Below are 20,259 nucleotides of genomic sequence, written 5' to 3'. Positions count from 1 at the left end.
TTAATTAATGATGTACTTTATCGCTGTGTTGCTAAATTCGAGCAAAGGGGCATAGCTATGCTAAATATAAAATAAATGTGTATAAAGGAAGAGGAAATCTATAATCCGAATCTGGCTGTGATTGACATCGGCCTAAATCTTACTCGGCGTAGTTTTCAGGTTTGCAAAGATTGTTTCTTAGGTGTCTAAGAACATTCAACAAGAAAACTCAATACAATAAGTATAAGAATCTGTATTTTCCAGTCATTCCCATCCATCATCCATGTGTCATTAACTCATTATCCGGGAAGAAAAAATTGGACTAATACTTTGTACAGATTAATCGTTGGTCACTATCCTCATAAGAAAAGCGACATCATACGGCTCATTTTTTCATGGAGGTATTTCGATACCTTAATCCGCCCTGTATATATTATTATTATTAAGATTTATTTTATTACATACAAATTTGGTTCCATAGAAGTAGGTACAAATAAAGTTTGGTCACACACTGTTAAGTGTGATATTTTATATTCCTTATGTATTTCGCTCTGTTGATCACTGATAACGTAAACATTTAAGATTTGTTACAAATTGACTTAAAATCATGTTTACCTAAATACGTTTTATCAATTTTTAATAGGTATTAATTAACAAATCGTAAATATTCACTTTAATACTAATTACTTTCTTAAAATGTACTATAAAGGCCTATTTAATCTGAATTTATACAAAATATAACCTGTCAAATAACTTCGTCAGTGGAAAAAGGCGTGAAATTCAAATTTTTTCTAAGATGATAACCCTTCGCGCCTACATTTTTTTAAATTTGGCGCTTTTTTCCTATGACGGAAATGGCTTAGACAAGGGCGGCTACCGGGAAAATCGAAATTCGTCAATTGCGGGCATTTTTCTCTGTCACTCTAATTACGTCTTAGTGAGAGTAAAAGAGAAAGATCCCCGCAATTTGCGAATTTCGGTTATGTTACTAAATTCAGAAAGGTGTAATGTAACAACAACAAGCTTTCAAAGGAAACATACAGTTTCGATTTAAAGCTAAAACTTGCTTTGTGGAGTTTGTTCTTGCCTTGCGTCACTTTCATTTTGCTTGCTATATTGAGACAATCGAATCAAGTAGACCCGCGAACTAATTTCATTTTTGCGTCCACGCCACGCAATTTAATTATATTGTGCGAAAAATTGTTCCGTCTGGATTGGCCATTAAAGAATTCAAGAACATGGATACCAATATAACAGTACGAATGTCTATGACCATCATCCATTCATTCACTCACTTTTATGTCACCGTTCATTCATTCGTCATCGGACTTGACAGTATGAAAAAAAATCAGTGTGTAATCAATCAATTCCGCAGTCAAGCACTGGGATTGGAATTTTATTGTTAACTTTTATAATGTATTATATTGTAGGGCATTGTGTAAGGGTTAAAAAGTGGTAGTTTTAAAATGGAACGATGAAAATAAAAACGTGAAATGTATAATTTGTTGTGCTATAAGTGGTATAACTGTTAAATGTTGGTGGTTTTGGGCTGGTCCGTTTACAGAAACGGAAACAATCTATGTTTCCACTCGCTTTTAGAACCGTTCTGTAAAATATTTAGGTGACAACAGTTTAGTTTCTTGTATAAATTGTACAGAATTTATATTATTGTAATGTAAATAAAAAATATTCTTTGCTGGCGCATGCGTCGGGGCGAGAAACAGACAAAGGTTTTGTGGAGTTTGAAAATCAGCTGTATTATTTTAATGTGCGATGAGTTAGTGTCCGTGGAGTGTTTGAAGAAGTGACAATGATTAGTGAAATTGGATACACAGTGTTTGTGCTCCTGGCCCTGCCTTACATTGAAAGTGGTAAGTCGCTGCTTCTGTCTCGTCGCGTTCATTGTCAGTAATATAAACATAGCTATTTAACTACATCATCCTACTTGTAATAATATTGATATGAACTGGCCACCACAGGCAAACTTCCTTTGAAATCACCATGTGTAGGGGCTAATAGGGAGCCCTTATTGTCTTTCATTTATGTTTGGAGGGCCTTGGCTACAAAATATTGAAAATTGTTACGAAAAAAGTAATGTTCTGCTAAAGAAGATGATAAATTTGTGTGGTGTACTTAATTGCAATGATCATAATTGTACAATTCTGCTTTATTACACTCAATCCTTTATGCTTGTTTGTTTTGTACTGACTAAATAAGAATAATAATTATCTTGATTATATTAAAATCAAAATGCTGATGAAGTATAACCACAATATTTTTTTTTTTTTTACACATATTACTTGAACATCTTTGTTTGACAAACAAAACCTTTGAGACTTGACCTTGGCATCCATCTAGTATTAATTATGGTTCAAGGTTATACAGATCTGACTGCTTGTTATCAACACAGATGTCAGAGATGCAAGGCAAACTGTTAATCAACACGGTGATTGTTTTCTGCAGTTACTGCAAATCATTTTCTTTTATTTGTGCAAATACACACACACCAATTGATTCAAATCTGGTCATCCATGAATCCCTATATTTTATTATCAAAAATTGGTTTATGTTCTCAAATAATCTTGAAATTTCACCAATAACTTTGTTTAAGAAGGAAGGAAATATAAACATGGAATATAGGCACTACTGGTCAAGTCCCACCCAGTAAATTTTTCCACTTTTAATTAGTTTCTAAACTGAATATGTACTTTTGAATAACTTCCTTTTAATATTTTCCTGTTAATTTCAAATTGAATTATCCTGTTTGTATCATAAACAGGAAAATATTCATAGAAACGTATTAAATGCTCGGACTGATTTTGATAACTGTTGATTAGAGAAATGTGAAATAAATATTTTAGGAGTGTAAAATGAAGAATTTGAACATTCTCCTAAAAAAACAGTACTGATAATAAGACAAGAATAGAGAGTAGCCATTCACGCCTGTTGCTAACATTATGTGTATAGGACCTAACTACTACACTACAGTAAACTGCCCATAATTCATTTATTTAGTGCTTTTGTGGGTTTACAATAGGTCTTATAAATAAAACAGTATGTTGACCACAAACCCTGTCAGGGTACTGCACTGTGGATAACTTGCAAACTAAAGTCAACTAAGTAGAACCTTTTAGCAAACATTAATGTTTGTTCATGCATACATATGATACACATGTTTATGTATCATAGATGAGGTATTATATTGTAGGCAGCCAATCATAAAATCTGGCAGATAATTAAATTCCTAGGCATATCGTGAAACCTGAAAATCATTGTCTCATTCCCTAAATTGACAGACGGGGCTCCTATTTCTGAACAATTTGGCATTCGGGCCTCTGAAGCAATCTAACAAACCTATCCTGCCGATTGGTTTAATACATTACACAGGAACTTTATGATCATACTGAACTACACAACAATGAGTTAAGGAACTCAGGAATAAACATCCATGCTCATAACACAAAAAAAACTTAACATATTTTCTATTTTTCTTATTTTTTACAAATTTATAGTATTCCGATTTTTCCCTATACTTGTAATATAAGACGATATTAATTGCCAAATTTTATAGTTTTAGATCAAATGGAAGTGCCCTATACATTTTGAGTCCCTTGAGAGTGTCGAAATATACGTTTTTTTTTTTCAGCAAAAACCGTAGTATCATATTTTTACATAAACTTAAAAGTTCTATTTTTGTTCACAGCTTCAAGGGACTATACACCTAAGCATATAGTATTAATTTCAAATCGATACCTCCACGCATTCCCGAAATAAAGGGTCTTGACAGACAGATGGATGGACGAATGGACAACAAAGTGATCCTATAAGGGTTCCGTTTTTTCCTTTTGAGGTACAGAACCCTAAAAATACCCATATTGGGATTTGAACCCAGGACCACCTGCTTCATAGCCAGTCACTACCATGTCTGTGGTCGAAAGTAGATGCCACCCTCTGACCGGCTATAGCTAGGCGTAAAACTACTACACTGATTGACAGAAAATATATCTATCACAAGTTTCAGCTGGCATAGATTGGTTACATATAGTTCTAAATATATACCTACAGTCAAATAAAAGTGACTAGCTTTATTTAATAATAATAATATAAGCCTTTTATTCAGACAATTTTTACATTTTCAAGTTTAAATTGTACATTTCTTATCGTGTATGTAGTTTGACATAAAATTTACTATTTCAGACAACATCAGTTTGGTCTGTATGCCATTTGGCAAAGGCCTCTGCCTTCCCTTTCCATTTTTTTCTATCTCTCGCCAGTCTGGTCCAGTGCCTCCCTGCGAATTTTACGATTTCGTCTTCCCATCTCATTTTTGGTGGTCCATGTTTTATTTTTCCATCTTTTAGAAACTACCATATAATAGGGTTGTTTCCATCTACAAATCTTAGGGCAAAATTGTATCCCAATAAATTCTTTTGGATTATAAGAACATGTTAAACTACTTTTAGGGAACCTGTAATGACCATATTTTTGTAAATATTGAATTTAAAATATCTTTTGGCACACGTCACGTGACCAAACTCGAAACGTCTTTGAAGATTCTGATGACGTCACAACTCACGGATTGACACTGTTGACAGTTAGGCGATAAACAACATATGACAAATGTCAGTTGACAGTTCATATCTTCTACGTGTGTATGTAGTTATGTGTCAAACAGTAAACTGTGACGTCACACAATTTTCAAAGAGCGTTTAGGGCGCGAAAGCATCTGTCAAAATATATTTTGTTAATTTAACATATTTAAAGTCGTTTTTAGTATAAAAGTTGAATTTTAGGGCAAATTTTAGTTAATATAGAACGTAATACAAGCGTTTCAAAAAATTGGAAACAACCCTATTCTCTTACTCCATTTCTCTTTGCCCCTGATCATATGTCCTGTCCACCTCCATTTGCTTTATTTAATGTTCATTAATATATTAATATATATTTGTGTAATAATGTCCTATAATAATATTTATTTATTTATACCGTAAGATATCAACAGATACCTTAGTATAGCTAAGCACCACACACGCCAACAATACCAAAATATATATTGCTGTCTGTCTAGCACCTACTTTGTGAAAGAGACGAAACATACCAAAATATATCTTATTGTAAGATGCCTTGCTATAAGATATCTTTTGGTATATTAACGCTCTGTCTGTGATGGGGTTTACTGCATTGTAATATGCCTACTTGGAAAATAAACTCTCTTTTCATCACACTTGCTTGAAAAAGATCTTCCCTCGCTCCCTAGGGAGTTATAGTTTTTATTTGATTATGTCACTTATTCATACAAACTAAGTAGCATAAATGAATTTTACTTTTAAATTACTGACGTTTATAATTTAATATTTTTGGGTATGTTAAAAATTATTTAATTTGATTAATTTAACAGCCGTTTATTATTTTTTTACATAATTCTCAATCGCGGCTGAGTACCAAATAGGTCTGTGCCTTCGATGCCTAACCTTTCAAAAAATTATAAAATGGCGGACAAATCTTTGATATGTCACCGTATTTAAGAATTATTACGCTTAAAATTTGGTTTTTCTTCGCAAGTATGATGAAAAACATTGTGTGTAACTCCGGGAGTAAAAATATTGTAAACTCGGGTCTTTAATTCCAATTACCACCCCCGTCTCCGAAATTTCACTTACCCCCCTCGTTGCACAATGTACTATTAACTTTATTGGAACCTTATTACATCCTTATTTCTACAATAGGCGGGTCCACACAGAGCGAGCGAGCGAGCACGTACGTGCGAGGCAATTTCCTCATGCGTTTTCCTCGCCCGAGCGCGCCGCCTCAGCCGAGTCTACACTGGCCGGTTTGTGCGTGAGGAAATTGCCTCGCGCGTATGCTCGCTCTGTGTGGACCCGGCTATTGGTAACAAAGGTGTCTTAGGACATATTTGGCCACTTCGCCATCATTACCTATTTTTGTTTGGTACCTACCTACCTATGGTATCTAACCTTTCCTAAATATGTTAATGTATCAGTCTGTGCTAAACAACCTCACAGTTCAGGTTGTTCAAGTATAGACAAACAACCAACAAGCCCTTTAATCCTGGACATTAACCCCCTTATTCATTAAACTTTACGAGCCTGATTTAGTTAAATTATGTTTTATCCCTTTCTTACAAATACACAAGTCAAAAAGACAAACGATTCATAGCTAATTTGGGCCAGTAACGCGTTTATGAATAACGCCATAAACATTTAAATGTGACAGGCAATAGGTAGGTTACCTATTAGGTTACATGTTATTGTATCTTTTTATGTTTATAAAATATCTCTTGCATAGTCAATTGTCTTCTATCTCCATAATAAAAAATATTATAGGACATCTTTTATACAAATTGACTAAGCACCACAGTAAGCTCAAGGAGGCTTAAGTTAAGGGTACTCAGACAACGATATATATAATATAGTATAAATATTTAAATATATTGAAAACACCCATGACTCAGAAACCAATATCTGTGTTCATCAAATAGATCTGAGATTATCTCATTTACTCCGATACAAATAGACAGTGTGCGCGCTTTAGGTATTGACAGCCTCTTAATAGTTAAGTGAACTAATCGTAAACGCATCCGTTTTGGTCTACTTTCATCTCCCAGTGCGGCAACGTTCGAGTTTCCGGCGCAAAAACCAGTTACGAAAATTCTGAATCATACCCACACTAGGAACCAGTATTACCCCACTTATTGCTCGCCGAGTAGGTAAGAGAGACTTATATTCGATTGTATACATATAATGGACATACGACGTTTTTAATTAGCCGGAACTGTAGGTATGTGTTGAAGACTACACTTCATTGATCTGTCTCTGACTCCACCGGGTTTTACCGTTATCCTAGCCCGATGGTTTTCGCACTGAATAATAATAAAATACTTTATTGTGCACTACAAAGAAAAATACATGTTACAAACAAAGAAAGGGCATAAGTGAGTAGGTAACAACAGGCGGACTTATCGCTAAAAAGCGATCTCTTCCAGACAACCTTCAGATAGCGATTCAGTGGCTAGAAATAAAGTAAAGTAAAAAACCACATAAGTGTAAAGTTTATAAAATAAGTAAATAGAAACTACAGACAATGAGAAATAAACTACATATATTATATAGGAATCAATAATACACTACACAAAATGACAAAAATAAAGACCAGGTAAGAAAAATATAAAGACCAGGTAAGAAAAATATATGAGTGAAAGGACCAAGACTAAGAGAGAGATAAATAGTGTTCTTGGGATTGAGCACATCTTATGTGGGCAAAGCATTCCACATCCTTACAGACTGGAAAGTGAAGGATTTGACGTAGAATTTAGTAGACGACCGAGGAGGAGCAACAAGGAGATTCTGAGAACACCTACCTGTGAATACCTATTTATAAACAGTTTTCTGCTCGTATCCTGGGAACCTGGTATCCTTCGATTCGTAATAAATAACCATGTATAATCTGTGGTCTGTGTTAAGCGGTCGGTATGTTTTGGGAATATTCTCTTTGACTAGTTGGCTAGTTGCTTTGCTTGGATTATACTAACCATGCTAAGTCAGATAACTGCCATTCATCAGTCCAATAGTTGTAGGAATGTGCTAAATCAACAAAATATAAGCAGTGGGTCGCATTTGTTTGATACAATTGAGTGAAAATAAATCTACCTACTCTATTCTCAGTACACATAATTATTATAGCAGTGTTATCATTTCTACCAACTATTGCAGTAAAATATCTATTGGCATGAACCTGGTTAGATGTTTAGTTTCTTGAAACTGCCTCGTTAAACATCTACAAATTACTTCACTTATTAAGTTTGCTCATTTTATTATATATTTAGGATTTTTTTAATGAATCGCCGAAAAAGTTTTTTTACAATAACAACAACAACACATAGTTTTTTTAGCAATCTTGACTTGTCCTTTTTATTGAAAATTATTGATTAACGCGTTTTGATAATTCATTTATATTACGTTGAAAGCAAAATAATGAAAATAATCGTATATGATTTATAATTGTTACAAATTTGCTGTGACTTATTTTGCAAAGGTATTTTTTAATAAAAATACACGTCAAGATAGCTTACTTTAAATTAAACTAATTCTACGGTTTACACTCACGTGTTTTTAGTCACTCGCGTGACATGTTTTGTCGAGTTAGTTTAATGTTAGTATGTCTCACGACAGTTTAAATTCGATTATCGCTTACCTTCTTCCTAATGCTAAAAAAACAAACTATATGTTTTTTCTGGTAAAAACAAGCAAACGGCCTAGAAACGTAGAATAGTTATCGTCGATCAAACAAGGGAACAGTAATCCTCTCATTTACCTCCGAGTCGCTCGGTCAAAGATTCGCAGATATCTGCAAAAAGGTACCTACATCCTCTTAGATACAATCGACAAATGCGATCCAGGAACTAGGACTACGCTACGTTTTAAACAGAAAGAAACTATGGACACTCATTCTTCTACGCTCATACGCCGTTTTATTTCCAGAGTTAACGCTGAAAGGGTCACTAGCAATACGTTAACGAGCAGTGGGGAGGAAATGCCCACTTTGAAATCTATTTGCATCCTTTTTGGGCTACGCTTCCATCTGTCAGCGAGCTATCTAGACTTTTAGCATTACATTGCCGACGCTGCAGTTCGCAATGGGAAGTGGGCTAGATTAGGTAACGGTATTTCGTTATTGGCGCAAATCAGAATTGGTGACGATATTTGAGTGGGAAGGCTACGTGGGAACAGGCAACACGGACTTCACCTCAATTGTCAATATATACTAGCTAGTTACACATTTGCAAAATAGTTCTTATCAGCTGTGGTGGTAATAAAAATTCGTACCGTCATCTTCTTGCTTTCTACAGATATCTTCTTAAATAGGACGCGTGTAAATAAGCGTCATTTTAATGGTAATTTGTGAGAAATATTGAGGAAGAACTTGTTATCTAAAAACATTCAATTAAGATGCCCCAAATTCTCAGTTTCAAATTGCCATAAAAATACTGCTCGTCGCTCTCGCTATACATCGTTTGAACGTGATGATGCAAAAATCGTCAAAGAGCCATCTCATTCCCGCATCCAAATAGTAGCTTTTTATTTGATTGAGAGGTAAGGACTAGACTATTATAACGCCTAATATTGCCTCTAACCTAAGAGTAACGGCAATCATTCTTTATTAGCACAAATCTATGTGGAAACGGGAACTACGTCCCTTCCATTATCTGAAAGAACGTGACCCGTTCGAGTCGTGACCTTTTTTACTGTTCACAAAATCCCCTTTACTGATAATCGAGACTTTGACAAGGGTAACACTGTCAAAAATACAGGACGCGCCGTCGCCTTAATGCGTAGCGTCAGTCGCGAGTGGATATCGCCAGGTGATTTTGATTTATTCCTGCCCTAGTTAGGGGTAAAAACTAGGCTGAAGGCACCGGACTTTGTCATTCGTTCGTAAACAAGAGAGGAATGACCAACTGACTGGGGAGTGACACCGGTGATAATAATGGCGGACAAAAGATCGCTAGAGTCGGCGATGCGAAAAAGCTACCTGTATTTACTAGTATGAATTATGGTTACCTTATTCACGACAGGGTCTTTATAATCGTTCTGTTCTTGTACATCTTGGGTCGAGGTTCGTAACAATGGTAACTGTAGTTGAATATAGGGTTTCCCAGAATCTTACTGTTTATTTGAACTATTTTGGTGTCTTCGAAATAACGAAAGCGAACACTACCAGCTATTAATATGTAAGTTTAATTGGGCAGTTATGGAAATGCAATAAAGTAATTGTAATGATTAATAAGGACAAGCAGCTAATTGTGTTTGTATTGCAATGCCATTGTTCTTGGGCATTGCGTAAATCCGCCGTTTGTTTCTTTTGGTTTTATACTAGACAAGGTGTTTAGATGCGCTAGTATAGTTAGCAAGTAAACGATAATATATGTAGGTAATGCTAACTGCAAAAATCTTGTGTCTTATCCTGCTAATGTCTTGCTAACAATATCCTGATTTCCAGTTGTTAGTCTCAATGCCTAATTTTACGCCCTTGTCCTCAATTCTTGGTTGCTTTCATCAAGCTTTTGCTAACAACCTTGGATAGATCGCTGCTTAACATTGTCTTTATAGGGCTCTCCCATCGGTTCGCTCTTGTCACTGTGGCTTGCTACTCCTATAGACCATGTTGCATGTCGGTAACTCATGTCATGTCACTTGCAATAGCATCGCATTGTCATGCGTGTAACTTGTAGGAGTAGGCAATTTCGTCCATATTTGTTTAGTTCTGTATATATTTGGTTTGCCGCAACTTTAAGCACAAACGGTACAGCCTGGCGCAGCATTTAAAGAATTCATAGTCAACTCGCCTTTCTAATTACCAGAATTCAATGGCACCACAATGAACCTTTATTTCTGACGTGCCAGCTCTAATGAAGGACGTTTTTGCAGATCCAATTTAGATTCAGTCTGACGCTTATGAGTCAGACTTTCGTTTGACACAATGTGAAAACGTATCAACACCTACCACTCTTAATATAGTTTTATTACCTTTTACTTTTCTACAACATGATTTTAAAACTACAAGCGTTTAAGTTCATTGCTCAGTTGTTAACGTACTTGCAAGTTTATTGTAATAAGCAGAAATTGAAAATCAATATTGACAGAGTCGTTTTCATTTCTTTGAGACGAATGTCGTGCGCACACATATTGTTTTAAGTCCTGGGATTAGGAATACCTATTTTTAGAAATTTGAGACATGAGAACTATCCATTCATCCATTGTAAAATTAATACGTACAGTAGGGTTCAAAAATGCATGGACAAGTTATGAATGAAATCATTCATAAATTGTCCATGCAAATTTGAACCTGAGGGTTCCCTACCTCAAAAGGATAAGTACTTTCTGTTGACCTAGAACTATTGAATTTGGCAAGTAATATCGTCTTATACTACAAATACAGGGAAGTAGGAAGTGCAATCTGAAAAATACATTTGTAATTAATTATAATTGTTTGGATCACTCAATCTTTTTGTAGATTTTTTAATACTTTTTATAATAATTATGTACCTACCTACAAATTTGTACGGAACCCTCGGTGGGCGAGTCCGTTTCGCACTTGCCCGATTTCATTTTCGGTCACTGTTGATGATCATTTGATCAACAGCTGGGCTGGACTATGACATCGAAATCAAAAACCACTAAGCGTAATCTGGCTTATTCCAACTTCCAACTCACCTGAGCCGTCTCTAAGCACTTGCAATATAGGAGCCGAGCTGAGCTGACGCATCGCTGTGACTGTGACGGTGACGGTGTCGTTGAACCGGCGAGGTCACGACCAGAGTGACGCGTGCGCTTAACGCGAACGCACTCACTGTTAACTTACTGGCCACTGATGGCGAGGCGACTAATGAGATCCTTAACTTTATTGTTTAACGGCAAATCTAAAACTTAAAAACGATATCGAAGATTCTGTGGACCTGTAGCTTTAGTAACTATTTTGTTATAGTTTATAGTCGGAGTCGGAATAAATTATGAATACTATTTTGACGGTTTCGAACTAACCCTTACACATAGGGAGCTAATTTACATCTCAAAAAACAATTCTTATGTTACTCTCATTATTTATATCTAAATGCCTACTTATTTCAACTTTCAACACACTCTTTCATAGCCACGCTGGTGAGATTCTAAGCTACTACTATTTTTGAACAGTGAATCTAATACGTAATATACACAAATATTGAAAATTTATTACGTATATGGTACATGGTAACAGCTGGGCGGCAGCAGTAGTTTTGTGTGTAGCGCGTCGAATACGGGAATTTGTGGTGGTTACTGGTTAGTCGAATTACTCGCGACATGTAGTTTATAAGGCACATTATAAGCTACATATAAAAAGAAGCATGTGAGTGGGTGTATCAAGATGATCGTACACGCTGATGCAAAAAAAGGTATTTGGGCCAAGTGGCAATATCCTTGTTTGAATGATTGCGTTTTATTTCAAAGTGCTAAATATATACGAGCGATATTTTTATACTCAATATATGCAGTCGAAATTTTATTCTTCATCTTTGACTTTATGTTGTCCGGATACATGATTACCCACATACTCAATATGATATCATTGCAATATCAATAGTGTACCTATTGTATGCGAATGGGTGCGTCTGCGTAACTAATCGGAAAGCAAATGTGCAAGTAAAGCAGGTCCACTGTGATTCAATCTAACGAGCCGTGTTGCGAGGTTCTGCCGTGATGTAATAACAATAACTATTTATATTTATACTCTTTCACTGGGCGTTAATCTTCATTATGATTAACGTTACGCTAGTGAAATAGAAACTTAATTAATTAAATAAGAAACAAACGAGTTGGTATACATTAATTTTCAGTTACCTTTTTTTATTAACTTTCAATATAATAATAAGAACAAGCTATTTTTATGCATCGAACCAAACAGGAAACAATGGTTTCCCAGTGTAGCCCAGCATCTCAAACGCATTTACGAATAACAAATATCCAACATGTAAACATACTAATTGCATTATTTAAAATATTTTTAATGTATTTGTACGTCATGGCGTAGTTCATACAATATTACCGTTACTTTTTATGTAAACTGTATGAGACAGTTTTAGAATAACTATATAGATAATATTAGCTTAACACCGAATGCATGCGTTTTTAACTTTTTATTAGCAAAATGAAGTACAGTACTATTCACAGTGTCATTGTCTGACGCTTACATCATATTTGTAAACAATGTACCTAAATTAACGTGTTCACACACAGTGTGTTGACTGCTAACTATGTTACCTGCATGTTTTGATTAAGGTTTCCCTTTATGTTTTATACACTTTTATTATCAAGGTTTATCATTTGTATCATATTTATATTCTAGATTACCGTATTTTGTAAAATTGAGCTCAATCCATAGTTTGTTGGTTTCATTAAGACAAGATTATAATAAAATTTTCCCTCATGCGGATAAAATGGTAGCTGATTAGGTAGGCTTACATTTTGTATTCAAATTACATCTGCCAACCGCCATTCGTATACCATGCGTACCATGGAACGAAATAACAGTATTCGTGTATTATAAATATGAGCTATTGTACCATGATTAAAACATGATAAAGCTCATTTCTTTCATATGAATTAGTTAGTTTAACTTTCAGGTTTACTTTTCTAAAATACATCAAAGCTCACATTATCCATACATATGAATGTAAAGTTGAATAGCCTTTTATAGCAGACTCACCCAACAATGAGTTAGATTCGTCCGTTCAATTTCGCACAGCAACAGTAAATTACACAGATTTCTCTGAGTAAACTGTAGGTACGTATAATACGTATATTCACTATTCATACAACTACGGGTACTACTTTGCTCTAGTCTACATAGAGATAGTCTTATTTGAATATTGGACTGTTGGAACGGCCAGTAAAGGCGACACAACACTATGTAGAGCCGTTACCGGAATCTTTGTCACTGCAACACCGGATCAAATATCAATAGGGTTACCAGATACAAACTACATGTCCTGACGAATCGCCTAACTTAATAAAATCCTAACATTTTTAATTTTTTACTGCCACGATATGAGAGACAAAGATGAGGCCAACTGACCACCATCCTTATCAGGTTATCATAAGGAATTTGGCTTCTAATGAACACTTGCGTGTCTCTGTTAAGGGGTCATCCATTAATTACATCGCACGTTTATGGGGGAGGGAGGGAGGGGATTAGTAATTGCTGTGTAGTTAAATAATAGGTTTTTGTTTTGATAAATCGTTTTTATTCATGAATTTTAATCGGTTTCAAGGCATAAAATTAATAATATTGCTTTGATAAAAAACAAAAATAATAATAAAAACCGAATTGCTGATTTTGTTATAAACTATATCGTCAAATATGTGACGTCACATTAGGGGAGGGGGGTTGCCAAATGTGACCATCATTCATCATCATAATTAATGATTAGTTAAAATAGTCCGGTTATTTGACGACCGGGATAATTAATGATTAGTTAAAATAGTCCGGGTATTTGACGACCGGTCTGGTCTAGTGGGTTAGTGACCCTGCCTATGAAGCTGATGTTCCCGGGTTCAAATACTGGTAAGGGCATTTACTTCTGTGATGAGCACGGATATTTTTTCCTGAGTCATGGGTGTTTTCTATGTATTTAAGTATTTATAAATATTTATATATTATATATATATCGTTGTCTAAGCACCCACAACACAAGCCTTATTGAGCTTACTGTGGGACTTAGTCAATTTGTGTAATAATGTGCTATAATATTTATTTTTCATTTATTTATTATTCATAGTTAATCACCAACTCATTATCGTAGGATAAATCTCAATGTCCGCTAACCCTAGTGTAATATCTCCGCCAGAACCCCCAGAACCCCCGAAACGGGCACGAATCTCGCCGTTTACAGCCCCGCCCGCGCCACATCGCCGCCAGTAATCCCTGAATAGGTAATGCAGGGAGACGGTGCAATGACATTCCCTCTGCACGTGTTGTTGTTTTGTTGCCCATCCCAACCCTCCCGTTATGCTTGTATTAAAACGCTCGCTCATAGACGACCTCCCATAGTTATCACATTCATGCACCTTTTCCTGGGACGTCGTTTGCACTCGTTAATCGCACTCTCATGGTGCGGCCATTATAAAACATTTAAATAACGGTATTAATATATTTTAATGTAGCCAAAACGCGAAAGTTTAAAATGTTATAATCGACACCCATTTTTATTTTTCACATGGACTGAATTACTTGATGAAATTTACCCTATGAATATGTACATATTTTGAAGTGAAAACTTCTTTAGCGGCGGTGTGCATTTTTTGTGATGGGGAAAAAATGTTAAACTCGTGACAGGTCACGTGACTGACAGATTCGTCAGATTGAAAATTCGCAAGAAGGACACGTGACCTGATCGAAAAACTCCATGATGGTTCTAGTAAGTAGGAAGTTGATTTTTCTGAGAGATAAACTTTTTAATGTTAAATAATTGTAATAGTTCTGAAGTGTTAAATTTTTAATGTAATATAAATTGTCATGTTTGTGTACGATAGCGCAATAAATGAATGTTGTATTTTACCACATAAATGATAGTACTGTTATACTGATAATTAAAGCAATTCGTGCAAAATTATTCCCTAAGCATTCCAAAATATCAAAAATGCACAACGTTAATATTCAAGTTTTCACTTCTGCCGCTTTTTTTATAAATGTTGTTTATCACGCAAAACAGTAGAACAGCTTTTGATGACATTTGGCATCTTATAACCTGTATTAGGTATCATATAGGTTACTTTATATCCCGGAGATCAATCATGGAAATCCAATGCGCCTGAAATTGGTAGTAAAATTTTGTAAAGGAGCGTTAACTGGGTCAGTTTTCCGAATTTTGATCGGCTAGTTCTTTTCCTACTGAATGGTTGTTGCCACCTATGCTTGGTAAGCGTAAGTTGTCATATTATACACTCTGTCTAGTAGGTAAGTGGTCTGTGCCCTTACCCTACGGACAATTAAACGTATCTTGTGTTTAGCCGACCCTCTGCCTACAATATAAATGCAATTAACTATTCAAACTTCTTCCCTACTTTCTGGCCCTATGAGATGTACACTTAAGAATAAACTATTAAAGCATAATTACATAGTATTTGAGATATTATAAAATGTTATAGTTATTTTGAACATCATTCTGGATGGGGGTTTGCAGCTAATATAAGAGAATTATTACATTATACTAAACTGATTTCTACAGAATAATACTTACCATTACCACACATCGGTTTTACCGGCTTTGTGTTTTCAAGGTTTGTTAGCTCAGACACTGGTGAAAAGGCTTATTAGTTATTAGGATTTTTAACATGATCATACTAAAAATAAATAAATTCAAAATGGCGGCCATTTTTTACAACATTGACTACGAATTCATATTAAAGTACTTTCGGATCCTCGGATATAAATTTTCATCATGATTAGAACAAATTTTCCGTCGGACGCACCGTTTACGATCTACAAGCAAAAAACTGAAGAAGAGCAAACATTTATGCACAATCTCCTGGGATTGCGCACACTCAGATTTCAGACACTTAAGACCAAAAAAGGTATTAAAACGATTTCCAGATTACTAGGAATTATTTTTCAAAAAAAAACTTATTTTATTGGCATATATCCTAATAATCTCTAAATTCATAGAGAACGGACAACGAACCTGCCCTACTCCAACATATCGAGCTATTTTATTAGCAGTTAGTTAATCATTTAGGGGAGAAAAACTGCTCTATCACAACAAGTAAGTGCACAAACATCGCCCTAATCCACCCTCTCATAAGCGCACCCTCTTAATTACTACAAAAAGGTACAAAATTATTATTTAACTGATATTGGTTCTTTTTAACATTATTAAAAAAATGTAATTTCGGCTAAATTGGCCTTATTATCGCATTTATTAACTTTCACAAAAGAAAAGTTGCTACGAAAGCGACACGCTTTAAGATTTGAGATTTATCCATGCTTATGAGAATAATATCTATTATTACATAAAAAATACAATACACGTGTTGTATAAAGTTGGCACTGGTAAACTGCGTCGATCATTAGTGCAAGATAATGAGCGGTGTGTATAACTAGTTATTATGAAAATTAATAGCCCAGCGCAAGAAGTAAACCATTTTCCTTTTCAATCAACACGGTGAGTCACTACGATGGATGTGAATAAAAAAAATCGCGGCACAGGGTTGTTATTCCCATTCCTTGCAGAGTTCAGGAGAAGCGGTATAAGCTCGCTTTCTGATTACGTTGGTTGCTAAGGATCTGGAAGTACTTTTATAAATTGGTTTGCATGAGTAGTGTGTCTGAGAGCAATCTGAATATACCGCCAGGAGCTCAGCCGGCGGCAAGCCTCTAAATCGTGTTACAGCCTTGGAGGCCGGCCACGCTCGGCCAAGCATGACGTGGCGGTCCAACGCCAATATCTTTAATCTATTGTACCTACGATCCTATCTCGGCAACGCTAGTAACATGTACCTTCTGAAATACACTTTTTCTCTATCCTTGTTAACGCTACGTCGGAAAATTGTGTCCGACAGGGTGTCTGGGGCTTTGTTAGTCGATGTTTTGTGGCTGTCTGGAGATTATAGGAGTCGTGTGCCTTTCGAACGCAGGCGAATTAAACACTCAAGTGAAAACCAGTGTATCAGTTGCCCCGATATCCTTTAAAAGCTCCGCGTAATCAGAAAACACTTATACTGGCCCGACTGCACGTTAGACTCACCTGTACTCGATAATTAATTAGAATAACACTCCTAAAGTTCCTGTAGGGTCCACTACGGCAGTAACTTTAATCTAGTACACCTATCGTCCGATCTCGGTATCGCACACTCCTCTTGTACTCGTAAATAAACTTTTCCTCGTAAAACCCTGTTTATCGTGACGGGAGATTTTCGATCGGATTTTCCTTGCTTAAAATGTACCTATTGTGGTTTAGCTAGTTGATGTTGATGCCAAAACATAAATAGGTAACGTACCTGAAACAATTTTCCTCGAATCTACGACACCTGCGTTACAGAATCTCGAGTTATTTGAGTATTTCCATAGATAAATAAGAGTACCATCGATAAGTAGTCTTAATAGTGCTCATTCCATATACGTGCTTTCCGATATAAAATTCTTATACACCGTATTTTTATTGAATTCCGTTAACTTCGGGGTATGGTAAGTACGTTTAAGGACACTAAATGGCATAGTTAATTTAAAAAAAAAATATGTTGTATTATTTTTTACAGTTTATTTTTATAAAAAGTAATTAAATGTTGCGTATAGCGTTATTGTAACACGGGCATTAATTTAATTCAACCAAACAATTGAAAACTGTGACATACGAGTATCAATGTCATTTCGAACATCAATCGCCCGAGATAGCACTTACGTTTAGTAGCAAATGTATACACTCGTACTAAACACGAATCAATATCTATACAGGCCCTAAGGCAAGTACATCTCGGTTGACATATTTAATAATTATACGCGATCCAACTTTAAGCGCAAAGTGAGCTTGCTCCTATAATGTTAATTTAATTTTAATTACCTGTATTGTAGCTTAATCTCTTTTGTATTGTTTATTGCTGTGATTTAAGCCGAACTCGATAATCCTATTTTTGTGTTTATGTACATACTAGTAGGATATGATAAATATTGTAATAGTTTAGTATTAATATAAGTAAGGATGTCTGTTTTAAGTTCCGATTACAACGCTGTCGTAAAATTATTGTCGAAACTCCTAGTGGGAATTGTGTTAGGATGTAGACTAAATTTATTATTTGAGAATCTTATCCGTATATATTACTGGCCTGTATCTGTTTTTTTCCCCAATAAAGAAAAAAAAAAAGTATATACGCTCGTAAGGGCCTTATAAGATAAAAATAAATTATTGATTATCTCCGAAATGGAGTTAATTAGAATACCGGTGTTCTTGAGAAAGTTGCTTAATTTAAGCTCAGGAATGCACCCTTGAAATTAACGGATATAAAAAAAACACAGTGTAGAATCGAAATCATCCAATCTGAAACTATACTACTGCGTTTTAACCCGAATTACCACATATTTAATCAGTCTAGCTTTATGTTTACATGCAGTATAGATAGTATAGTATAAGTATAAATGAATAATTATCTAGGGACAATATTATACAAATCAGCCTAGCCCCAAGCCCCATACTAATAAGCAAAGCTTGTACTATGAATAGGTACTAGGCGACGATATACATACTTATATAGACAAATACATACTTAGATATGTGGGAACATACATAAATAAATATACATCGACTGACATCGTGTGTTGTCAAGAAACAAGAACATACAGATACTTAAAAAACATCCATAACTCAGGAACAAATATTCGTGATAAACACACAAATAAATGCCCTGACCCGCATTCGAACCCGGGACCTCCTGCTTCATAATAGGCAGGATCACTACGGACTGGTATCATATGTAAGTAGTTTCCCTGCCCTCATTTTCTTGCTTAAACATACAGAACAAATTCTCTCATAAGTTCATAACACGTTTCAACACGTGTCTCGAATGTGTTGCAGTCGTATTTTTAGATCTGTAGCCTTAGAACTACGACTCGCTAGCGCTACTTCGTTTGGAGTAGAAAAGAAATGACGCTAATTAGGAGAAGTTACACGGAAAACTTTTCTTTATATCTTTACGTCTGCAACAGGCAAACTTCTGAGGAGGGTTGTAGTACTTTAGGCGATCCATATTACTGATACCACGATCTGCCACGGTAAGTGTATTTAAATCGTTCCGCGCACCGAGACGTATCACTAGGACAAGGAATTTTGAAAATCAGTATTTATTATTGATATGTTAACAATCTGTAAGCATACATTGCTAAATCTATCGCTCCGCTCATTGAAGTAGATTATATTGTAACTGTGTGTATCACCTTAGATCCATCGCACACGACGACCCTACTATATTCGCGAAACTTTTGTGTCGATACAGTTGCGATGCAGCTTAGAAAAATCCACGGGGGTATAACGCGAAATCCGTTTTCAGAACATTCAAATTCCAAATGTTTAAACTGCAAAACGTAGTTTGCTGTTTTAGTTATCGCTCCGGCCATCCTCAGTAACTTGTCAATTTAAAGACCAAATTGTATGATGGTATTACGAGAATGACATGATGCAGCATGTGACCAATTGTGTGTAATACCTTCCAAACCACATAGCAGGCATAGCCCTCCATCTACTCTTTCTCTACTTGTTATTATCGCCCGTAACAGCCGCTCGTTTGCATCTGTAGGCTTAGCACAGGAGTCGTGCGATATTATCTCGTCTCTCCTGTGCTAGCCCTGCTGTTGTCTTCAAATCCCTCCGGCCCACGTAGAAGTGCCGACATACATATAAGTACCGAAAAAGAGTGCCTTTGACAAATGTAACACATTTTACATACATCGATTCAGTAGCTCTTTCTCGAAACGCGCAGCTGTATTGTCGCAAAAACTCGCCGTTTGCGATGGCTATTATACTGACAATCCGATATCTGTATTACGCACGTGTGGTGCACTGCTAACAATACAAGAGTCAATTGTCTGTAAGTGGCGCTTGATACTTGCTTGGTTTTTGTTACAGCCGCAGGCAAAAATGGACATGGGCTTTGAAAATTGTGGTTTAGATTCTTATTTTCAAATTGGTTGACTGGTGATTACAAAATGTTTAAATCCGAACTCTGAGTTGTAAATCTTAAATGG

At 35.6% G+C, this 20,259-nt stretch overlaps 1 protein-coding gene across 1 annotated transcript in view; it reads left to right on the top strand.

Annotated features, from left to right (window-relative positions):
- Positions 1–1,313: 1,313 nt before the first annotated feature.
- LOC133520533 (disintegrin and metalloproteinase domain-containing protein 10) overlaps positions 1,314–20,259 on the top strand; it is an 82,741-nt gene continuing 63,795 nt past the window's right edge. The window contains exon 1 of the mRNA XM_061855005.1: positions 1,314–1,850. Within this exon, the coding sequence (XP_061710989.1) occupies positions 1,790–1,850 (61 nt within the window). The 5' untranslated portion in view covers positions 1,314–1,789. The remainder of the gene's footprint in view (positions 1,851–20,259) is intronic.

The sequence above is a fragment of the Cydia pomonella genome, chromosome 8 (assembly GCF_033807575.1).
Source record: "Cydia pomonella isolate Wapato2018A chromosome 8, ilCydPomo1, whole genome shotgun sequence".
NCBI lineage: Eukaryota > Metazoa > Arthropoda > Insecta > Lepidoptera > Tortricidae > Cydia > Cydia pomonella.
Note: the sequence above shows the minus strand (reverse complement) of the source record. Positions and strands in the feature narration are given on the sequence as shown.